The sequence below is a fragment of the Xiphophorus maculatus genome, chromosome 14 (genome assembly GCF_002775205.1).
Source record: "Xiphophorus maculatus strain JP 163 A chromosome 14, X_maculatus-5.0-male, whole genome shotgun sequence".
In the NCBI taxonomy this organism is placed as follows: Eukaryota; Metazoa; Chordata; class Actinopteri; order Cyprinodontiformes; family Poeciliidae; genus Xiphophorus; species Xiphophorus maculatus.
The window spans coordinates 3,015,690-3,038,722 of record NC_036456.1 but is presented as its reverse complement, the minus strand read 5'-3'; the positions used below and the strand labels follow the sequence as shown (position 1 = coordinate 3,038,722).

The window sequence follows — 23,033 nt, the reverse complement described above, 5'->3', positions numbered from 1 at the left end:
TGATTCACAACTTTTTGATCTACCCATAAATTTTCTGCAGGATTGAGATCACGGTTTGTGATGGGCACGCCAAAACATTGACTTTGTCCATAAGCCACTTTATAACCACTTTGGCTGTGTGTTTAGGGTCATTGCTCATGTGGAAGGTCCATTTGGACCTGAGCTTTTACATCCATGGCAGATGTCTTTAAATGTTGCTTTAATATCACTTCATAATCATCATTTCTCATGTCATCTATTTTGTGGAGCGCAGCAGTTCCTCTTGCAGCAGAACAGTCCCACACAACAAGGTGCCGCCCCCATTCTTCACAGTCAGGATGGTGTTCCCAGGAAAACACACTTCCCCCAAATGTAACATTGGTCATTATGCTCAACTTTAGTTTCATTAAACCACAGGACATGTTTCCAAGAATGACAAGTTTCTTTGTGTGAAATTGCAAACTGCAATCAGGCTTTTTATGTTATGTTAGGAGTAATGGCTTCCTCCTCAATGAGTGGCTTTTCAGCCCATGGTGGTAGAGAGCACGTTTCACTGTGGATACAACCTTACCAGCTTCATCCAGAGTCTTCAGCTTTTGTTCTGGGGTCGATTTTTACATTTCGGACCAAAATAGATGAATGTGGCACCTTCAAGGAAATTGTTCCCAAGAATGAACCAGACTAGTGCAACTCCAGAATTCTCTTCTCGATACCTTGGCTGATTTCTTTTGACCTTCCCATAGTTTCAAACCATTAAGCAGTGCATTTGATGTGTGACCTTCAAATACATCCGCCAATTAACTCAAATGTGTTGCTTAACCTATCAGAAGTTTCCAAAGCCATGACATAGTCATCTGGGCTTTCCCTCATTGTTTAAATCATTCTGTATGTGAACCTGATTTTGATGACAAATTGATCTGCCATATTTTCATTATCGTAGCATTTAGTAAATAGAAATAATTTTGGCCACTTTAATTAACCTCAAAAGGGAGAATGTTGGTCTGGTTTAATTTCAGCCAGTGACAAAAAGCTTGGTGACATTTTAGTCAATGTATGCAACTTCTTGTTTGAAATATAAATATGCCGACAATAACCTGCTGCAAAAAAAGATATATCAAACAATGAAAAGTCCTTTATTGCCATCAGAACATGAGTGAGAAAACCAGAGACATAAATCTGACAGTGAGGAGTCAACAGTACACCTAGCATCCACAAACACACACACACACACTCACACAGCAGGCACTCTGTCAACTCAACGTGGGGATTACAGATACATTAGAGAATACAGCAGTCAACAGAATGAGGTAAGAAGGCAAATACACATCCACTCATACATGCAACTGAAACAAGGTCCAAACACTTGAATGCTCGTTCTGTCTCTAAAAACAAAATGGTTGGGCAGAAATCTACAACAGCAGCATGGAGGAGGGAGGGAAGGGGTGGTCTCAAATCAACCAACTGCATACCCTGTCAGGTGTCTCTCCAAACCTTTGGTCATGAGAATGCTTGCTTGACATGCACCTTGTTGCCCTTGGGTTTGTAATACTTCGTGAGAGTCATGAGTAAAGGGACACGTTCTTTCCCTGACTAGCATCTACTGAATAAGAATCAAAGATGGACCCAAGGGTAGAAATGAAAAGTTGATTTAGTCACAAATAAAGTTCTCCTCCAAAGGCAGAGTTTCTACATTAGATGGACATTCAGTGGGTAGATTAGCAGCAATTCTAGCTTGTTAAACAATAACTTTAAAATAATAATAATAAAAAAGATTAATACCCTTTCCTCATGCACTAGACAGGCACCACTCAGTAACTAAATGCCATGCAAGGTAGAAAAATAGACTGCAAACTCACAAGACAAAGAAATCAGAGCTCATTTCCACAGGAGAGGTTGATTTCACTTCAATGTTTTATTTCAGATTTTTCTAAAGATGTGGAAATAGCAACAAAAAAAAGTAAGAACGGAGAGCTGTAACCAAGACAACAGTAACAACATGAGCAGAGAGCCACTCAGGTTTCCAGTCCCTTCCACCCAACTCTACTGCCCTCTACAGGACAGACATCTTCCTTCTTTTTTCTCCCGTAAACCGCATTGATCTGTGCGCCCCCTGGTGCTCTGTGTGTGTATGTGTAACTGTGTCCCATGTGGCTCTCGTCCCTGTCCCACAGTCTGCAGTCTCTCGGCCCTCCACGCCCTCCCATTAGAAGCCCACCCCCCCGGTGCTTCCGGAGCCGTCCACTGCAGTGGTTGAAATCAGCAGAGGCTGAAGTTGCCGCTGCCCCTCCGACACAGAGAAAGAGGCACTGTGTAGTTTTCTTTGTAAATTTAAATCTACAGTTCAAGTGTGCCTGTCTGGACTCAACCCTGGACCATTGAAAGATCTATAGGCAAGAGGGGGAACACGACATCCCCTCAGCACTTTGCTTCGTTACGTCAACCCTCATGGTTTAGTTTTATTGTTGCCAAATCCCTTCGCTCGTGCGCACTAACGGGTCTGAACGCTCTGCCCCCTTTGCCCCCATTATACACGGAATGAGGACAAGCGCCGTTAGGATTTTGTATTTGGCACCAGATTTTGTTTACCCCTCCCACTCTTTTACACTGGTCAGCCATTTTCTGATTCTAGATCACTCCCCTTCTGTTCCATCCATCAAACCAAATTTTAAATAAAAAATAAAACTAGAAGAACTTCCCCCTCTTGTTACCGTCTTCTCAGGAAACAAAACCAAACTTCATGGAAAAACTTAAGTTTTTATTTCTTTTTTTTCTTTTTTTTTCCAAATTCAAGGCACAATGTCTATCAATATTCCGATCTGTCCATCTTTGCTCTGCGTGAACACTGCTTCGCATGAACTACAGGACTGTCTGCTCGCACGCCTGCGGTTCACATCTCTCGTCGGTTCTGTTAACACCGAGACACGTCCGATTTTTTTTTTTGGTGGAGAGAGCAACAGCCCAGTCCAAACCAGTGATAAACAATGAACAGAATTAACATTAAACAAAAAGGATACAAAGAAAGTCAACCGTTAAAAAAAAAAAAAAAAAAGTCTTGTCCTGTTTGTGTTTTCAGTATCTTGAGAAATATGCACCAGCTCTCTTTTGGCAAGCTAGTTGAGTTTTTAAATAAGCACTAAGTACTGATAGATAGGATAGCATACACCGTTAACGTGTGGTTTTAAGTAGATGCGTTTGTCGGTTTTCTTTTTTTGTTTTTTTTTTTGTGTTTTTTTAATACTTTTTCCATCTCATAGTATGAACTCAGGTATTTTGTCAGGTACTTTTCATCTCTTAAGGTTTAAGTTAATGCAAGCAGGGACACAGTTTGCCATGGAGTCTTGCTTGAGACTTGGGTTCGCGAGGGAGTGGGGGCTCGTCTCCTTATGAGACCCCATTGACCAAAGTCGGCGTCTCTTTGCTAGGAGAACGCTTTGAGGGCGTTCGCTCCTCCTTCTTTGCACTGGTTCCGTTCTCCTGTGAAGGGGAGAGAAATGTTGAGATTCAGCGCCAAACGATCTTGGAAGCTCTCTGTTAGAGATGCAACAACAAATCAGCCAGAGTTGACCAGAGACAGAAGATTTTCAGCTTGGTCAGCCCTCATCAGTTCCTGACCAGTCAGAAACTCAAAAATGTGACGTGGAGGCATCGTTTATAGTGCCAACAATGCCGCTTGACGTGGAAATCACTGTATGAAAAACACTCAAAGTAGGCTGGTTTTGAAATCAGTGAGAAACTCACTATAGTGGCGTAGCAGAAGAAATACTGCCATCTGCAGGTGAAGCTTGTCAAATTTGCAATAAACTCATAATTAAACCCGTCAATGATGGCATGTCGGGGCCATTGTGGATAGAAAAAACTAAGTACATTTCAGCCAGAAAATTCTGAACTTACCCAAGTTTCAAAAGTCAAACATTTGACTCAAAATTTTCCAGTTATTTTGTGAAAATTTCTGGGATTAATCTCAAAATTTGTGATTTTTTTTTGCCAGAAAATAATTCTATATACAACAACTCTGATACGCAGTTGTACAGTGAGTAATTAATCACATGATGAATTAAAATGAGCTCAATCATTTCCATTCTGATTAATATTTATTGAAGGACAATTTTGCTTAGAGAACCTTCATAAACCATTATATTTATGGTTTTGGTTGTGTGTGGTTTTAACTTATTGGTTTTAGTTGTGTTTTAATTTTGATATTTAAAATGTCTTCCTGTCACAGTGTGAAGTCTTCTGTACAAAATTAAAGCTTATTGCTCTTGAGAGGGTGAACTTCCATTAAGACAAATGTAAGATAACTACAGATAATTTTGCATTTATTTTAAAATGGTAAATCATGTTTTATAGCAACTGCTATTTTTTTAGCTTATTTTATCTGTGAAGCACTTTGTGATTGTAATCTGTGGATGTTGCTATATAAAAAAATGTACTTACAGCGATGTGATGTCACTATTGATCTTGGTATAAATAATAAATGGATGGATGACATGAAAATGTTTTGAACAATTTCTCTTCTCATTTTGTCCTAAAGAAAAGCTGGAATCAGGAGCTCATAGCTTAACAAAAGATTGAAATTGAGTCCCAGCACTCTGATTGGTGTGTCTGTGCGTTTACCTTGGGTTCAGGTCCAGAGTGGTTCTCCTTCTGAGGCAGGTTCTGTCGGCTCTGGGACTCAGGACGGGATATGTAGTCGGCTACGGTCACTAAGAAACATCAAACTGTTAGCTGGAGCACTCAGAGGGAGTGTGTGTTGATTCCCCAGAGAACGCTGCTGCTGCTGCTGCTGCTGCTGCTGCTCACCACTTTCTCCCGGCTGCCTGTCACGACTGGCGGACCCTCCCTCTGGCCGGCTGCCGCGGTTACGGCGCCGGCGGCTTCGGTTGCGGCGCTGAGGTCGAGCTTCTTCGTCTAATCATCAAATCGGAAAAAAACTGATTAAGTTCTGGAGAAGTTTTACTTTCAGCTGTTTGTAACACACCGGGTGGTTCTCACCTAGTCCGTTCTCACTGGGGCCGGCCTGATTGTCCGACTCTGTGGCGGCGTCCATCACGCTGGGCTCCTGGTCGTTACGGCGCCGGCGGGAGCGTCTGTGGCGGTCCCCCACCGTGCCCTCACTGAGGTCGGCGTCTGCAAGCTCGCCCTCTCCCTCCAGCAGAGCGTACGGGTTGCTGTCTGGATCCCTCAGAACTGACAAGATCAGAAATATGACTCAATATTTTTATCATTTGTCTACTAAATTAATTCAATAAATAGTGTATGAAATGAAAACCCATCTTCTGCATAACCACCAACTGACTTTTCACACACGTAAAAAAAAAAAAAGAAAAAAAAAAGGTCTGACAGAATCAGAATTGACAGGTTAGGTTTTGTTAAAGATCGGTGCACTCCTACTAATCACACATATGATCACACAAATGATTCATAATTACACTTTATTCAAAGTGTAATTATTATTACATAAACATACATAATCTTCAAAGTCATTTCTTTTATTACAGTTATTTATTTTATATATTTAGGCATACTAGCACCTGATTGTGAAATCGGAAAAAAATTCTTTTGAAAATTTTGGACAAATTGGAGAGAAAATAAAATCCTGTATCTCTCTTCCAGCTCTGAACATCCAAGCATTCCAGTTTGGGCCCATACTTTGTAAAACAGCTGAAGGTTAATCAGACTGGATTACATCTGTAAACATCTGTTTTATGTCCAAAATCTGTGGACATCCATTGCCAATTAGATTTAGAGCTGGACTTTGGCCAGTATAAATGCTCCCATCTAAATCTGTCTGTGTATTTATGGTCATTGAGCCTCCAGCAAAGTCTCAAGTGTTTTTTAGCTTCCAACTGGTTTTCTTCCAAACCAAGTACAGTCATACTGAATAAATAATATGAATTCTGATAATATTCATCAGATTAAAAGTACATTTTAACCAATTGCAACCTACATTAAACATAATGGCTACATTTCTTTTGAATTTTTTTTTATTGGTCTGGTTTTAATTAATATTTTAATTTTAAATTTGCTGTTTCAATTAAATGTAAACAAAAAATCAGAACAGAAATAAAGGCTTTCTGTGTGTAATTAGTCTATTTAACATGTTTCACTTAGTGTTAAAGTTCCTAAAATAAATGAACTTTTCAATAATATTCTAATTTATTGAATGGGTCTGTACATTTTGCATTGTTTTGACAATGGTTCTGTTCCATAAAGTCAGATTTCTTCCACATGAGCCTTGGCTCTGCAGCTACAGCAGAGTTACCAGGTCAATTGCCCTGAAAAGAACAATGAAATGTAACACACCTGAGCTAATTGAGTTGGAGGGCTTGGCTGCGGGGCCCCCGCGCCCCCGTCCCGAGTTTGCACCTCGGCCCCTGCCTCCTCGTCTGGAGCCTCTCTCGTCCCCACCGATGCCACGGGGCCTCAGGTCGCGGTCGTTGACGTCCTCCGACTCGGAAGCATTTGACAGTTCGGAGTTTGTGCCTGGGAACAAAAATCAAACATTTAAAAAAATATATATATTTTTTTTGTATAAATAATCAGCTGTAAATCTAGGGGGGAAAAACTGTTGCATCATATCTAGGTGAAGCGTTTTTGTTCCTTCCGTCTCACCGTATCCAGAGTACTGGGTATTGGAGGGTCTTCGTCCTCGGCCACGCCCGCCGTACGTACGAGATGCGTGGAGAGAGTTGCTGCTCTCGTCCGTCATGTAACCTTTCTCCCGGTCGCCGCCGGGCCCAGCGGGCCGGCTGGGGGCCACACGGTATCCCACCCCGATCTGACGGAGCTGCTCGTCAATCTGGAGGCGCTCGAGGCGCAGCTGCTCCACCTCCTGCAGAACAAGCTGTTATCAACCTATGTGGTATTTGCTGAACATATTCAAATACATACAGAAGGTAAAATAAGTTAAGCCTCTCTTTTTTTAAATTACCACTTTATTTGTTTTTAATAAATCTCATCTGTAAAAAAACAACAACAAAAAAAACAGACTAGTTGTTTATTTCTTTACATTTTCTCATAATCCCCAGTAGGTGGCAGTAATGCAAAAATATTTATACACAGATGACTGTTTCCAAGTCTTTAATAAGTCTGAATGAGAACTGTTTTACTCCTTAGAGCAGAACAAACACTCTAGAAACAACATCATTGTGTCTGTCACTACAGAAATACTTTCTGGACCTGAAGGCAGAAGGAAGTGGCAGCAGTTCTCTAACGGGAGCGTGACAGCTGACTCCACCAATGACAGCTGGATCCTTGCGGGAGGCGAGGGGGAAACGAGGCAGGGCAGGGGGGCTTGGGAGTTATCTTTGGAAGCTGAGGGTCCGGATGGCCTGTAACCTACACCCTAGAGCACCCTGTAGCCGGCCCCACAGAGAGGAGCTATTTATAAAAGCTCATGAGGTAAGGCCAAAACAAGACTATCAGCAGCTTCCCTCCTGAGGATTCAGGCCGGCAGGAGACAGGTGAGGGGCCTGCAGGCTCACTAATAACGGACTAGTACGGGAACGCAGTCAGAGTGAAAGAAGTAAACTCCCTGCTGCAAACGCAGATACAAAAACAAGGAATGCACCCATTTGAAAATTTAGGCCTATATAGATATCCGATATATTAAGTCATATTGGTATAATTGTCATAAGTACACAAGAATAAAGTCATGTGATTTATCAATAAAGAATGAAGTCAAAACAATTCAAGAATGAGGTCGTAACAACAATAGTCATATGACAAAAATGTCATAAGATTACAAGAATAAAGTTAAGCAACAAAGTCATATTACTCGGATAAAGACGCAATAAAAGTCAATATTACCAGAATAAAGTCATATTAAGTCAAGTTTATTTGTGTTGCATATTTCAGCAACAAGGCAGTCCTAAGTGTTTTACATTATAAAATCAGTCGACTATGACATAAGCAATAAACATAACATTTAGCAAAATGTCAATTATTATTGATAAAATAAGATTCTAATAATACAAGAAGAGAGTCGTAATGTTAGAAGAATTAAGTAGTCATTTTATAATAACTCCCACACAAAAAATGTAAACATTAAAATGAGGAATGTTGAGCATCTTGTGAAGTCAATAGTTTGCTGTTGGTTTTACAAATTGGACATACTTAATTTTTCCAACACATCCAAATTTGATCGTCATCATCAGCAGCAGTTTGAAGCAATTGCACAAACTGCTGTGTCTATTCTGAAGGAAACCACGCGGACTAGACCAGCTGCTCACGTCTCATCGTAAATATCACAACTTGGCTTTCAAAATAACTTTGATAGTAATTTTACGACTTTCTTCTGGTAAAATTTCATCTTTATTCTACCAATTTGTGGAAAACCCTCTCCTGATAGTCATTGGGTGATTTAGGTTCGTTTAAAGATTTCTTCCAAGTTTTCTGAATAACAGCATCCCCACAGTAATATGCTGCCACCTCCATGTTTCACAGTGTGTGTTCACATTGATTGAGGTTAGCTTTGGAACATACAGAGTTTCTTCATCTACTGTATTTAAGAGAGAGAAACTGGATGAACCAACCTGCAGGTAGGACACATGGTACTCCAACAAGGCCTGAGCATTGCTGATGTTTTCCTTAGTGCCAACAAACACAAAGGGAACCATGCCCTAATGAAGCACAAATGACAAGTTCAGGGTTTAATCACGGTGTTCAAAACAAAAAACAGATACATGTCAATCCATCAACTAATAGCAACACAACATGAGAGCCACACACTAGAAATACAGTTAGCTGTGTGTTGAGAGCTGTTAAAGCGGAAGCACTACTGACAGGGGAGGAGGAACAAAGATGCAGCGTGGAGCAGCAAAGCAGAAGGAATGATGTGGGTGTCAGAGAGACGAGCCGAACGGAGAATTCACCTCTTTGCTGCTGGCAGTGTCGTCTCTGCCAGCCCCCTGCCTGCCTACCTCCTCCCGGGGAAGCTTTTTGTCGTTGTCTCCCTCGATCCGGACGCGGACCACGCCCGACTTGTCCACTATCTCCTGGATGACTTTGCCGTTCTTTCCGATGACTTTGCCTGGAAGGAAACGGAAGCAAACGGCGTCAAAAGCCATATTCGCGTGGGACGCCATGTAATACATAAATCACTCCACAACGTCTGCTTTTTATGTGGTGCATCCGTAGGGGACGAGAGAAGCCTGAGATGTCGCTGAAATTCACAGATATCTCCTAGATATGATGTTAACGAGCTCTTTCCAGTCGACTTGAGGAATGACAGGAGTCGATGTTCAAACTATTTTTCCGGCTGCAGCCACAGCTCAGTGTGCCAGCCAGCTGTATTACAGAGGTAAACCAGTCTTACCGCACAGTGCAATACTTGATGAGAGCCACTATTTTGATTCAAATTCAAAAATACTTTATTGATCCCAAAGGGAGATTAAAAGCTGTTGTAACTTATATTAAATAAAATCTTTCAGAGTTACTGTTGGCAGGAAGGTTCTATTGAAGCAGTTAGTATTATAAAAAATAGCAAAGTATGAAAATACTGGCATAATCAGTCCAACTACACAGCACCTAAAACAAGAAGTGATTAGTGTTATTACAGGATCTCGGAATTCAGCAAAACACAGCAGGGGAACTTTTTCTTAAATTACTGACTTCGCCAATTCGCACAGGATTAAAAACAGACAATCTGCAATCATCACAACAGATAAAACTAATCCTATACCACTACGTCTTAAGCCATCAAATGATAGGAAGGTCAAGCTGCTACACTCACCTACGAGGTTCCTGGGAACCTGGAAGTAATCTTCTTTGAACTCCAGATATTCTCTCGCCTGCTTCACAGCTTCAGGAGTCTGGAACACAGCACACAAGTCCAGCATCAGAGAGCTTTCAGGGAGCTGCAGCTAACAGTAGCAGCCTCAGTGGGGCGCTCACCTCTCCGTAGATCCTGAAGGTACAGCTCTCCTCCTCAAGCTCGATGGCCGTCACTCCAGGCACCTTCCTGGCCTGCTGGATGTTGGCACCGTGGGAACCAATGGCGAGGCCCATCAGGTCCTCTCTGACTCGGACTTCTTCCTGGTACGCTGCTGCTAGCTGCTTACTGGTCTAAGAAAGGGAACCCAAACACAAGCAACATCAGGAAGACTAAAAGTGGGCAGGTTTGTGTCTCGCTGGTTCATTTTACGCTGGTGTTCTGCTCATCAGCTCAGCCACTGACCCCAGAGGCAATATGGCTGAAAGTCCTTGTGTTTTCCTTTCCTTGTGGGTGCACTGATTGCAGCGATCTGCCTGATAACCAATGTTTAAAAGCTGATTACAATTTTTTTTGTGTGTGAAAAGTTGTTTACAATGACTCAGCAACAGTTGGGGTGGACTACTGCTAACACGCTGGGGGCATGTTAACAGTAGTCAGCCAGTGCCCTCTCTAGGGGACACAGTTAAGACCTGTGAATGAGATCGTTTTCTGATGTAAGCTTCACCTGATCACCGATCTCCCAAAGTTAAGAAAATCGGGTCAGTTTTTAGGCTAGCTGTGCACTCTAAAAATCACAATCTTTGACCTGAAGGTATTTGGAAACTGGTTCATATTCTTGGAACCAGCAAAGTGTAAAAAGAACATTTTAGGTTTTTCAGCCCCAGATGACAGGAACAGGTCAATTTGACCTGTGACTAAATGTAAGGCCTGCTTGAAATTCAGGGGTCAAGACCTCCTGAGCTGAGCTCCAGTGAAACCGCTCCTGGTGTTTTGCTGAGGGTGGCTCACAGCAGTTGCCTACAGTAAACACAGCGATCATGGTGAGAGGATCAACTATTACACGAGTTCAGAGGAGGAAATAATGATGGATGAGCTGGAAAACATCATCTCATTTTTCCATTTTATTGGTTAAATTTTTTTTTAAAAAGAACAGAACAGAAGGCGTCAGAGGAACGTCCTCTGCATCAAACTAGAACCAGGCAGAGGGATTTTAAGGTTTCAGTGTGTACTTCCTAAACGTTCTCTGGCTCAAAAAAAGAAAAGCTTCTGGAAGTTGAATAGTTTGGCCTGGCTAAATAAGCACACGCACAAAATTCAGACCAATCACTCAATAGGGTCGCATGGAGACGGGGCAAAAAGTTGAAGGGGTGATGGACATGAAGCAGAGAACAAATGACGGGATTTTCATCACCCAACTGCGACAATGAGAGCAGACTCGGTATGTCGGCCCGACCATGGGGAGCCCCTTAGCTAACCCTGTGTAAGCCCTCTGGAAGTATTTTATGCAAATAACTACTGAGAACCACATTGTTACCATCCTGAAGATGAAATCTAAGGCCAACAGGAACAACATTTGTGAAATATAACCAATGAATATTTGCTGATGAACATTTTACCTCCAAATGTTTGGTGGCTTCTTCGTTGCGGGACATTAGGATGAGCTTGGTGCGGATGCTGCGGAAATGCATGTCACTCAGGAGTGTTGCACGCTTTACCGTTGTGTCATTTGTAGACTTGTGGGGGGTAAAAAAAACAAAACAAAACAGATCAATATGAGATCTAACAATTATCTAACTTGAAGGAATTTTGGAATTTCCTAACCAGGACAATGAGATCATGTGTTTGAGCGCTGTAGAAGATGCAGTTGGCTCCGATAGCTTTTCTGAAGTCTTTGTGAATGTCATCACTTGCACATCTGACAAAAACAAGACACACACACACACACACCACACCTTAACAGCACTGCTTGAGATCTGCAGAAAGCTGCTGAGAAATCTCAGCATCACAATAAAGCTGGACAAAGGCGGACTCACATGTCCCTCAGGTCTTCCGGGACGGGGATGGTCATCTTGTGGAACGTGTTTCGAGAGGCGGGGCTGTTGGGGTTCAGAGGCCTGATGCGCTCCGACGTGACAATCTCGTTGTATGTGGCATCGCAAGCTGCGTATTCGATTACGTAAAACTGAAACAGCACAACAGACATTTATAACAGTTATAGGGAGTATTGTTTAGTTGTTTTGGTTTAAGAAGAAATACAAAAAGATCCCCAGGATCAGGCGGTTAGGGTTTTATCTCCTACTATTCAGACTGCTGCTCGGTTAAAAGACTTGGACTGATTGAGGTTTTATGATGATTACTGAAATTAGTGTAATTTTAAACCATCAAACAGTCAAGATTAGCCAATTAAACCTAAGTGGTACTAGGGTGAATTTTGTAGTTAAGCATCCAGTTACTAAACTCTACGATTCTGATTTTTTAAGGTATTATTAAACTATCTGGCCTTTAGGGTTTAAATTGATTAATTTAACAAAGGTGAAGCTAAATCAGGCAAGCTGAGGTTTTCCACTCTGAATAAAAGCCCTGATGATGGACTTCAAACTTAATTTTTAACTGTTAGCAGATTAATCTAAAACAGTTACTTCTTCACCTTCTCTCAACCTATTGTCACAAATTCACCAGCCTGAGGCTACGGCGGGCAAACGAATCGACATCTCGGTTCAAAGACACTCATTTGCGTAGAAATCGATACAAACGGTCCCGCTTACATTTGCCAAATTGTTGCATTTCCTTCAGCAGCAACACTGCCATAACAGAGATTCAAAGTTCCACATCCCACAGCGCTCCGTTCTACCGCCGTACGAATTAACGCAGGGAAATGCCAGATAGTATAATTTATTTCTATCAGCAGATAATTGGCTAATGGAAGCACATGCTAAAGATAAGCAGCTACGATAAAATGAAATCATTGCAGAACTGAATCAAAATACTTTCAGAAACAATATTAGAACAGAATATAAATATAAAAATCTACCAGCAGAAAGTTAAAGGTTAATGGAAGCATAAAGATCAACACTAAACTAAAACAAAACAGAATGTGAAACTACAATAAGGGGCAAAATTACAAAAGAAAATAAAACTATCCAGGTTAGTTAACATTAGTTATACCAAGTGTTCTGCTGTTTTGTCAAACAAAGGAAGTGAGATTTTTTAATTTTACATTTTTATAAATAACAGCTAAATTCTTATTGGTTTTTGGCCCAATTAAGAAGGCTAAAATGTTGCCATATTGTAATAATATTTTTGGCATATTCTAACTATGTTAGAAAGAATCTTGAGCCATTAAAAAAAAGAAAAAAGTATTTTTCTTAGTATCAATATGGAGTTTGAAGTTTTATTATTATGACAACCCTAAAAAAAAAAGGCCAGTTGATTCATATTCCACACATTCAAAGGATCCAAGCAGATCCTGTAAACCTCACAGTCAGAGTTATGGCTCAGCTCATTTATATTCTGGGTACCTTCAGTTATTTCTATTGTGTGCGTTACATTTAAATTAGCACTGGGTTTTGTGTCTTGACAGCAGTAACCCAGGCAGTGTAATATGTTTAAATAATACTGAAACAACACAGACTACAGGGGGTTTGTGTCGTTGGTGTTGTTCCAGCCTGGCATTGTGTAAACACAGAGTCACCCTCATGACACCGAGCAGAAAACTGATAAAAATCTGGCTTTTATACAGCTGGTTTAATTAATTAATTATTCAACAGCGTTCGATTAACAACATCTGGCTTTGATGCTTTCTTTTAAGTCAAATGGAAGCAGGAAGTGTTTATATACTTTTTCACCTCCACACAACTTTCTTTTAGCTTTGTTTCAAACAGATGATGGCAACAATGACAGTGAATTCTTTTGTTGTCTGCGGGTTATTTTATTCTCCCGGTATCCAGACACCTACCTCCCCCTTCATCATCCTGACCCGTGCTAACCACCACCCGCACGGCTCCTGCTCGTTGGCCCTGGAGTAGACCTGCGGAGACCACAGGCGCGTTAGTTCAGCAGGAAGTCCAGGTGTGAGACCTGGGCTAGAACGGAGCAGCGCAGCAGTTCTCACCTCCACCTCCTCGCCTTCGCCGATGTCTTTGTGGTAGTCGGCTGGAGGAGGCAGCCGCACGTCGCTGAACGGCAGCTGTCTCTCAGGCTGCCAGCTTGAACACGACGAGACAAACAGTTTTAACACAGTTCATATTAAATACCGTCTGTTTCAGCCATTTAACGTCCTGATTGCAAAGATTGCTCATTAAAACTTTAAATGTCGTCAGTAATCTTATCTTGGTCTGCTGTAATAAATTGTCTTTGTTGTACAACAATAGATAATCTTTGATTTGACCAAATAACATTTTTATAGGTGTCCTATACAGTAGCGGTGCACTGGTTGCAGTTTTCTGGCCGATCACAGATCTGTAAAATACCAGACCTGCTGATTCCGATTTTGTTCAATGCCACTTTTTTTGTTTTGTCTGAAAATAAACACAGATTGCATTGGCTGTTGCAGCTCTAAGTCGTTCTGTGTCACATGATCTGATGGTATCCCTAGCAACAGAACTGGACATAGATCAGCTGAAACATGAGCCTTTAAATTTATGACGTTCACCAATGATTGTAATATTATATCTATCACCAATATAAAAACAGACATGTTAGTTAGCCTAGCACTTCAGAGTTTGAATCATCAGCAGAGGCTGAACATGAGTTTATTTCAGAATATGGTGACGGGTAAATCCTTCGAATCAGATGTTAAAGCTAAAGATTCACCGAATGCAGTTTTCCGGCCGATTCCTGATCTTTAAAAAGCAGAATCCGATTTTGGCTGATACCAATTTTTTTTTTTGTCTGAAAAATTTCTAAATTAAGCAACAAAGCTACTAAGTTGGGTGAGTACTGTTGATTGTACATGTGCAGACATGACCTTGTTGGCCGGTTCGTCAGCCAACCGCTTTTGGCAGAGCAAAAGAGGACAGTGGCTGATTTTCAGACTTTCTAAGAGGTGGATAAGAACAGTTTCTCATTCAAGTGTCACCCGATGTGCAAAAATGAAGGAAATCTGGGCCGATTTATTGGTGCACCCCAATATTACAGATAGGAGACCACACTGAAATCTAGCTCATTCGTGTAGAGCCTCTGATCTGGATCACTTTTTAATCCATCATTTTTAAGCAACTAAAATGCCTTTAAAATTTCTCCCAGGAAACGTCTCCAACACCTCCATGTGCTCAGAGAGAGTAGAAGGACAAGAAGTCAGGCTGGGAACTGTCCCAAAACTGAGAGTGGGCATGGTAGTACCACTCTCTCTCTCCCCCTCCTATCTCACATACCATGGATCACTATTTTTAGGAGAGCCACACGATCTACACTCAGCCATGAGGGACCAAAGCGAAGCCTGGAGGTTTGGGGGGGCAGTAGGTGGGTTCAGGAGGAAAGAAAGTTGTGGCAGCAGTGTGGTCGGGACAGAGACGAGAAGAGAAGGAAGGTTTTAAAATGACCTGTTCCAAGACACGTACGGACAGCTGCGTCCCAGGCACGGGTGCTGAAGAGGGACATTTTAAAGGCCTAGAGCAAAGTCTTGTTACAGTCATCGGATTTCCAACTTACTTTCCTTTGAGCTTTTATTTAGACTACAGTTCCTTGCTAAGGCATTCATATCCGTTGGGGATTCTTTTTTTAAATTTTGTCATGTTACAACTACAATTTTCATTATACATGTGTTTATTAACACAAACACTGCTTCTTTTAAACAAATACAAATATGCAAAAAAGTCAAGTCTATATTTAAATTCAGATCCCTAAATGCCTCAAGAAGTCACCCAATCATCCCTGCACCATGCTGAGAGCTGATGGTTTACTGCAGCACATCCAAGCATGTCAATGTTAGAATGTCCTAGTCAAAGTGCAGACCGGAGTACAGTTGAGAATCTGTGGCAAAGTTGAAAAGTGACGTTTAGGAATACTCTCCTTCCTGTTAGGCTGAAACTGAGCAACTGTGAAAAGAAAACAGGCATAAACTTTAGCCTGTAGAGGAGAAAGTGTAATAGAGCTTAGAACTGACTTCACTTTATGATGAAAAATCTTTTTTCTAATAAATACATCAAAGTCTGATGCAACTAGAGATGCACTGATGTAATAATATCTGTATCTGTCCCAATGTTGGAAAAAAAAATTCTAGATGGGGTATCAGTGACAATGTGCCCGATGCATTAAGGCAAATCTATTCAGTCTAATTCTATGCTTTGTGCTCTGAGTGACAAACTTTTTTATTTATTTTACATTATATTTAGAATTCCTAATTGCACTTTCTGAACCATTTGAAAGGTTTATTGCAGTTTATATACGTTTGATCAAAGTAGTCAGTTTATTTGTCAGTTTATTATTAATTTCTCATTAGTTATTATCCTCCTTATCGCACTGCCTGAACAAATTAAAGTTGTGTTGAATTCACATGTTGGACAAAGCCTGTGGAGCTATTGGTGCATTTAAGTGAGCGTTACTGGAGCAGAGTTATAGAATAAATCTGTATTTCAGTACAAATGTCTAAGAATTAGAATTGTAATGCTGCTTTAAAGGCAGAAGACAATCATTCCTTGTAACATGACAAAAAGGAAAAAATTTCAGAAACCACCAAATTTATTAACCAATTACTTAATACATGTAGACAGAACAACAGAAACCTCACACTTACTTGTTTTCAAATACAATAGTGAGTGAGTCTTCATGGACATCTTTGATAAAACCCTAAAGAAAAACACAGAAAAGAGAAGAAAAAAAAAAGATTTTATCATCACACATGCTGTAGAAACATAAGGATCTGGACTGTGTGCGTTAGATTTGTGCATGCTGACAGCTGGCTTTCAGGCCAACAGTGCGACTGCTTCTGAAACAGAGCATCTTGGGCCCTGATAGGCAGCCAAGGCAGCACGTTGCTGCTGACACCGTTCTCTGGCTGTGAATTCAGCGTCGGGTGAAAGTGACGACCGACAGCAGAGAACATTTCCTCTCACTAACGGGATGAAAACGACTCGGCTCTCTTCATCTGACTGTTTGTCTGCTGCCTAAATGGCTTGTGTCAAATTCCCTGAGTAGTTTTGAGAAAGAAAAAGTTACAAAAATATGTGATTCACAAATCTGTCACATCTACCACTGGGTAGAAACAGGTGGAAGGGGCCTAGAGTGACGCTACCATAAATGGGACTAAAGGCTCAGAAGATCCCACTTCAGTGGGAAGCAAGGAATACTGGTGAGGACGGTTTTGGTCGGGTCATTCCGGACTTTTTCTAGGGGTGAAAAATGAGCTGTTTGGAGGTGTTTGGAGAGGGGGGACGGTGGGAGATTCCTCTGTTGCTCATATGACAGCCAATCAGAGGCAGATGGACGCTCTGGTTCTGCTGGAGGTTTCTTCTGGTTATAGGGGAGCGTTTCTCGCCACTGTCGCTACATTCTTGCTAATAGAGAATGACAACTAAGCTGAATTATGCATATTTGGACATTTTGATGATTTTCTTTATTTTAAACCCTAAAATCAAAAGGAAATATTTTATTTATTTTTCATGAAAAAGCAAATCATATTATTTTCTTAAAATCTTTATTTAAGCTTTTTTTGTTTGTTTGTTTGGACAAAAAGTGCAATTTTGTTTGGACAATGATTTTGGGGTTGTAAAGGTTGTCAACTCCTGAGCCAGGCAGAGGTTTAAAGAAGAACTGCTAAAGCAAATGATGATGTCATCCAGGACATCTGATGATGTCATCCAGGACATCTGATGAGGTCATCCAGGACATCTGATGAGGTCATCCAGGACATATCACTGTAAAATAGTCTCTGATGACCAAATGTGCCGTTATGTCATGAGACTCTTAAACGGCAACAGTCTTCAGTCAGAGGCCTTATCAGATTCACTGCCAGACTGACTGCTAGTGGAGATTCACAGAGATTCCTGGTCGCAGCGTCACCACAACTCTTTGAAGATACTTTGATGATAAGAGTTATAACATTTCATTTCGTTTTGGGGTCTATAAAGTTTGTTTTTCTTGTAATTGAATAACCTGGAGTCATATGTATTCATTTTTCTAATCACAAAACATCATTCATGTACAGTTCTAACACATCTGTGTGGTTAGGCCTGTAGTCATGGACCTACTGTCACCATAACAAATTCTGCTTGACATTGCCCCCAAAGTTATTGCAATAAACGATAAAATTATTGTTTTGAGACCATTTGGCATAATCATTCAAGAACACATTCTCAAAGGTCAATAAACTTTAAGTTCTATTGAACATTTAACACTGGAACTGGAAGACATTTTTAAATATTCTAAATAAATAAAAATAACAGAAACAACAATTAAAATAAATTATGAAGTCTCAAAACAAAAGTGTTAATAAAATAAAATCAGCAGACTAAAGACTTATCCAGTTTTTGGTAGAAAGAGAAAAACGACAAATTATGCAAATAAAAATTATTGATTTATTGCTTATTGCATTAGGAAAACCTGGTCAGCTGACAGAAGCTGCAGGTGTGGATGCAGTTCCAGTCAGAAGCAGCCGTAAGTCGTGAATCTACTGATTCTTATTCTGAACCACACAGCAGAAACATTCATCAGTGAAACAATGCAGAATTCAGCACTTCTTCCAACAGCTTTTCACCAACATATTTTCAGAGATGAATTACAAACTTGAGACTTAAGAAAAAGCATTTGTCGACGCTGAATCATTTAACATCCATCTCTTTGCTGCCAGTACACCCCCCCCCCCCCAAACATCCCCTCAACAGAGACGCTGTGCTACTTGAGTGACAGCAGAAGATTAACTTTTTTTTTACAGTGCATCTGAGGTATTTTGGGTAGTTTACTGTCTGTTTTATCTCTAATGGGACCAGAGGGAGATAAGGACGGCTGTTTAAAATGGGGATGTCTGTTTTTGTGAGACGTATCATAGAAACAGCTGCTTTTTCTGGAGCCAGCCTCTGAAAGATGTGGTTTATTTTAATGCAGATGTGTTGGACAACAGAATTGCAGCTCATGAAAATGTTTTGCTGATTGAATGACTCTCAGTTTTTCCTCACAACAAATCATTTTTCACCCTTAGCAGCGTAGCTGAAGGTAAAAGAGAGATTGTATTGGCTGTTGCAGCTCTAACTCCGTTTGTGTCACATGGCCTGATGGTATCCCTAGGAACAGAACTAAATCATAAGTCTTCACATTCACAAATGATTAACTGGAAATGTTGCGATATTTATTATCAATGAGCCACGTGAAAACAGAGAGCAACATGCTAATGTTAGCTTAGCACTTCAGATACTGAATGAAAACATCGCCAGGGGCAACACGAGCGTTTATTGCAGAATGCAGCAGCATTTTAGAGAGTAGACAGAAACAAATGTTAAAGCCAGAGGTGCACCAACTGCAGTTTTCTGGCTGGTTACAAATAATTAAAAACCCTGACCTGCCGATTCTGATTTAGGCCAATAAAGACACTGAATATAGAGACTAAATAGCTAAGATGGTAACGTGGGGGTGACTGTTACTAACCGGGGAAACCCAGACGTGACTTTTGCAAAGCTAGATAAGATCGGTTTCTCATGTCAATATCGGCCAATCGCAGATCACCCCAAATTAAGAAAATCAGGGACAATTAAATCGGTGCATCCCTAGTAAAACTATGAACATTTTACAATCTTATTATCTTATTAGCTAATATTATTTAGGTTAACCTGAAGTTGAAGCAGCATATTGAGGCTGTCCTGCAGAAATTACAGAAAGGACAAAATATCCATCATCACCAGGAAAAGTAGATTGTGCCATTTCCAGAAAGTCTTTATGAGTAAGTTGGGACAGAGTCACCAAATGGTCAAATGTACAGTTAATTTATTATAAACAGGTTACATTGCCAGTGTCCTGATTGGGACCATGTGTTAATGTTAAAGGACTCTGATCTGAAACAGGGACAGGAAATCATGATCAGCTGATTAAAAAAAACACTAACTAAAACAGCCAAATAGTAATGTCTAGGCAGTGGACCAAATGTATGTTTAAGACAAGTACAGAAATTAATTTGCCTTCAAAATTAATCTGTTTCAAAAATGCCACAGGGCAAAGCAAAGTCAAGCTCTCCTGACATTACGTGACTAATGGACAGGAGTGCAAGTCTTCATCATGAAGTCAGCAACCATGTGGTTGATTAAAGCCACAAGCTCTACAACCTTCATCCTGGACAAATAACCCAAATTGTGCCAACTCACTTCCCTCGTATGGAAAGCCTAAGAGTTGATCCTGAAGAAGTCGGGGTCTTCATTTTTAGTTTATCTTACGCCTGCTGAATTCTACAGAGCTGGAACCCCACACACAGAGCGGGAAATTAAATGCAACGAAGGAAAGCGGTGGAATAAGGAGAGCAAATGGTTTTGGAAAGTGTTCGACCACGTCAGAGTCAAACCTGTCACCCTGTAAAACAAAAACAACAGGTGAGGCAACGTGGGAGTAAATATAGGATGGTTGCTTAAACCGTGGTGTGGGCTGGCAGAGCAGCTGAAGGCTTCAAGAGAAGAGCCATGTGGGTCAGAATGCCTACTGTGTGCTCTTACAACGTAAAATGTACATAATTAAAGGAGAAACCAAGTTTGATATTCAATTAGATTTTTATCTCAAGTGAATAGCAGCAACAGTGGCTTACACAGAAATGAAACAGAAAGTCTATCTGTATAGCAACTGTTCCTCCTCAGGGCTGATTTTTTCACTGGGAATCAGACCACAAATATATTCTTACAGGAGCTGCACAACAGCTGGCTGTTTTTTATTAGCTTGCTACGGGTTTAAATGCCTTCATCCCGTGTTTTCTCAATGTATGGGGACTTTTTTTCTTAAATATCATTAATTTATAGTACCATTTGCTCATAAAGAATAGACATGAACCATGCATGCTGATGACAAGTGTACTTAGCTTCTCAGCTAAGTCCAGCTAGCGGTTATCCGGAATGGAACACATCTGCTCCTCCTCCTCGCTAACGTTAGCTGAGAAACACTGTGCTAGCTTATCTCTCGGGAGGAGGGGAAAACAAAGCAGCCTTTCCATGAAACAAAACTTTAAGGTGGGACAACAGTAAACAACCACTGCAAGCAGTTTACCTTGTAGAAGGCCCCGTTCGAGCCGCGAACCTCCACGGCCAGTCCGTCCATGCTTTTCGATAGATCCCCACGGCTGTGCTTGGCGTCCGTAACCGTTGCGACTCCCTGCGAGTCCGGAGCCGTTCCCACCCCCAGCCTCACCACCGGCCCTTCGCCGCTCTCCGACAGCTTCTGGATTTCCAGTGTTTCGGGTGGAGGAGAAGAAGAAGAAAAAAGGTGGAGGGGGCAGAGGTGAAGGGGTTGGGGGAGATGGGTGTGATGGGTGTCACAACAAGCAACGCAACGCAGATGCTGTCCCCCCCTGGCAGGCAGTTTAGTTTAGGAAGGAGTGTGTGGAGGGGGGACCGTTATTTGTTTTTGTCCAAATGTGGGATTCAGAGCTCGCGAGCTAAACGGCTCCAACGCGAGCGGTTGCTGTAGTTTCGACTTGCGCGAGGAGAAGCACGCTAAATGATGTTAGCTGCTGGATAATTAGCTGGGAGGCTAGCTATCACAAGCCAGACGCCGTCAGTTTTCAGGGATGAAGCTACCTTGGCTAGTGTCTGGTAGCCGGGTTGCGTTCTGTTAGTTGGACGTGTGGCGCAGACGCTGCATTGAGATATTTCACAGAAGTCGTCACCGGGGGTGGTTTCTTCAGCCTCTGGTGTAATTTTTCGGCGGTGTGTCTTTCTCAAATTCCGTCTGAAATGTGCAACCGCCCGGCGACTATTCCTCACCAGCCGCCCGACCCCTCAAACACACGCTGATAGAGTGAGTCGAAGAGGGTCTGAATGACCTCGGACACCCCACCCCTTCACCCGAGAACCTGCCCAAAAGAAAACACGGGTTTCTAATTGGTTAAAATGTTCGTCAATCAATCATCTTTATCAGTTATTGGCTCAGCAAATAAGGGTTGGTCTCTGAGTGGGACCAATAACTGAAGACGATTCACATCCTAACACAATTCATTGGTTTGTTTCCGTGTCAGTTACAATTTCACTCACACTGACCGACTCTCGTACTCCATGTTACCCACTCATTGATGAGAGAGAGTGGGAACATTCCTTAACAGTCGACCGGTGACCGACTCGGCTGGAATTAATGACGACAGGGAGTGGGAGGAGTTTTTTTGTTACTTAAACCGTTTTTGCTGATGGGAGGAAGAGGTCATATACAACTTGATTAAGTTGATTAAGTAATATGAACTTATTTATGTATTTAACAACAGACAACTTGAACAAGCAACAATGAAATAGTGAAACATTCTTAAAGAAATGTTGATGGGTCAATACCTCTGTGCACCATAATATTGTTTAGTAGTTGAGACCCACCACATACATTAACTTTGGGCTTGAAGCCCATTAGACATCTGTTATGAATAACACATATATTAAAACATCTGTTTCTCTCTCACTGGATTCTACACATTTGAGCTCAACAGGTAGATATACGAACAAGAAAATTGGGTGAGATTTTCTGGCACTGTACTACACAGGCTCAGATCTTATCTGCCATAGAAGGCCTACATATGTCACTCATGGAGTTCCACACGATTCTATTTATAGGGGAACATTTTTTTTCAGCATCCCCAGTTTCCATCTTGCTCAGATTATGGAGTACTACAACAACGTATCTTACAAATGCTATCCTGATGGCATAACTTTGTATCTCATTGCCACTGCTTCAGTATAGTTCACTACTTTCTGTAACCTGTGTGTGCCGCTGGCAGCCTTGGCCAGGATTCTCTTCCAAAAAAGATTTTTAATCTCAATAGGATTGTCCTGGTGAAATAAAGCTCATGGCTTCTAAATATGACTCATGTCATTATTCCACCTTTTCCATAAAAGTAATTAATCATCAAATCTTGTTTAGTATACCTTATATAATGATTTATTTCCTTTTTTGTGTATATGTCCTAGACTATGTTAATGTAAAAGCACCCCAAATTTAAATTCTCCAGTATATTCTACCATAAATTTATTTCTTTTTATTGAAGCTACATTTGGCCTGGTGTTTTGTTTAGCTACGACACCTTCCTGGATCAGAGGATCGGCTGAGCTACTGCTACCTTCAACTTTACGTTCTCCTTCTATAGCTGTTAGACTTGTGGTCTTCCATGATTTGACCCTGTCTCTCTCATTGACATAACCATTGGCTGAGCTCTTATTCTGACTAACTGATCTTTTCCATT

The 23,033-nt window shown here is 41.1% G+C and overlaps 1 protein-coding gene across 2 annotated transcripts; it reads right to left on the bottom strand.

Annotated features, from left to right (window-relative positions):
* Positions 1-1,091: 1,091 nt before the first annotated feature.
* LOC102222603 (fragile X mental retardation syndrome-related protein 1-like) lies at positions 1,092-21,629 on the bottom strand. 2 transcript variants are annotated; one of them, XM_005800041.2, is made up of 17 exons: positions 20,864-21,629; positions 16,428-16,480; positions 13,806-13,899; positions 13,650-13,721; positions 11,728-11,876; positions 11,516-11,609; positions 11,311-11,427; positions 9,874-10,044; positions 9,713-9,791; positions 8,853-9,010; positions 8,514-8,600; positions 6,592-6,811; positions 6,283-6,462; positions 4,972-5,166; positions 4,780-4,887; positions 4,594-4,682; positions 1,092-3,453 (listed from the first exon to the last, which is right to left on the bottom strand). In XM_005800041.2, exons 1-17 carry the CDS (start codon positions 20,912-20,914, stop codon positions 3,361-3,363), a joined length of 2,010 nt encoding a protein of 669 aa, XP_005800098.1. In that variant the 5' UTR covers positions 20,915-21,629; the 3' UTR covers positions 1,092-3,360. The 2 variants fall into 2 exon arrangements, with proteins under 2 accessions (XP_005800098.1, XP_023202126.1); XM_023346358.1 differs by having other exon boundaries at positions 8,901-9,010.
* Positions 21,630-23,033: the final 1,404 nt, after the last annotated feature.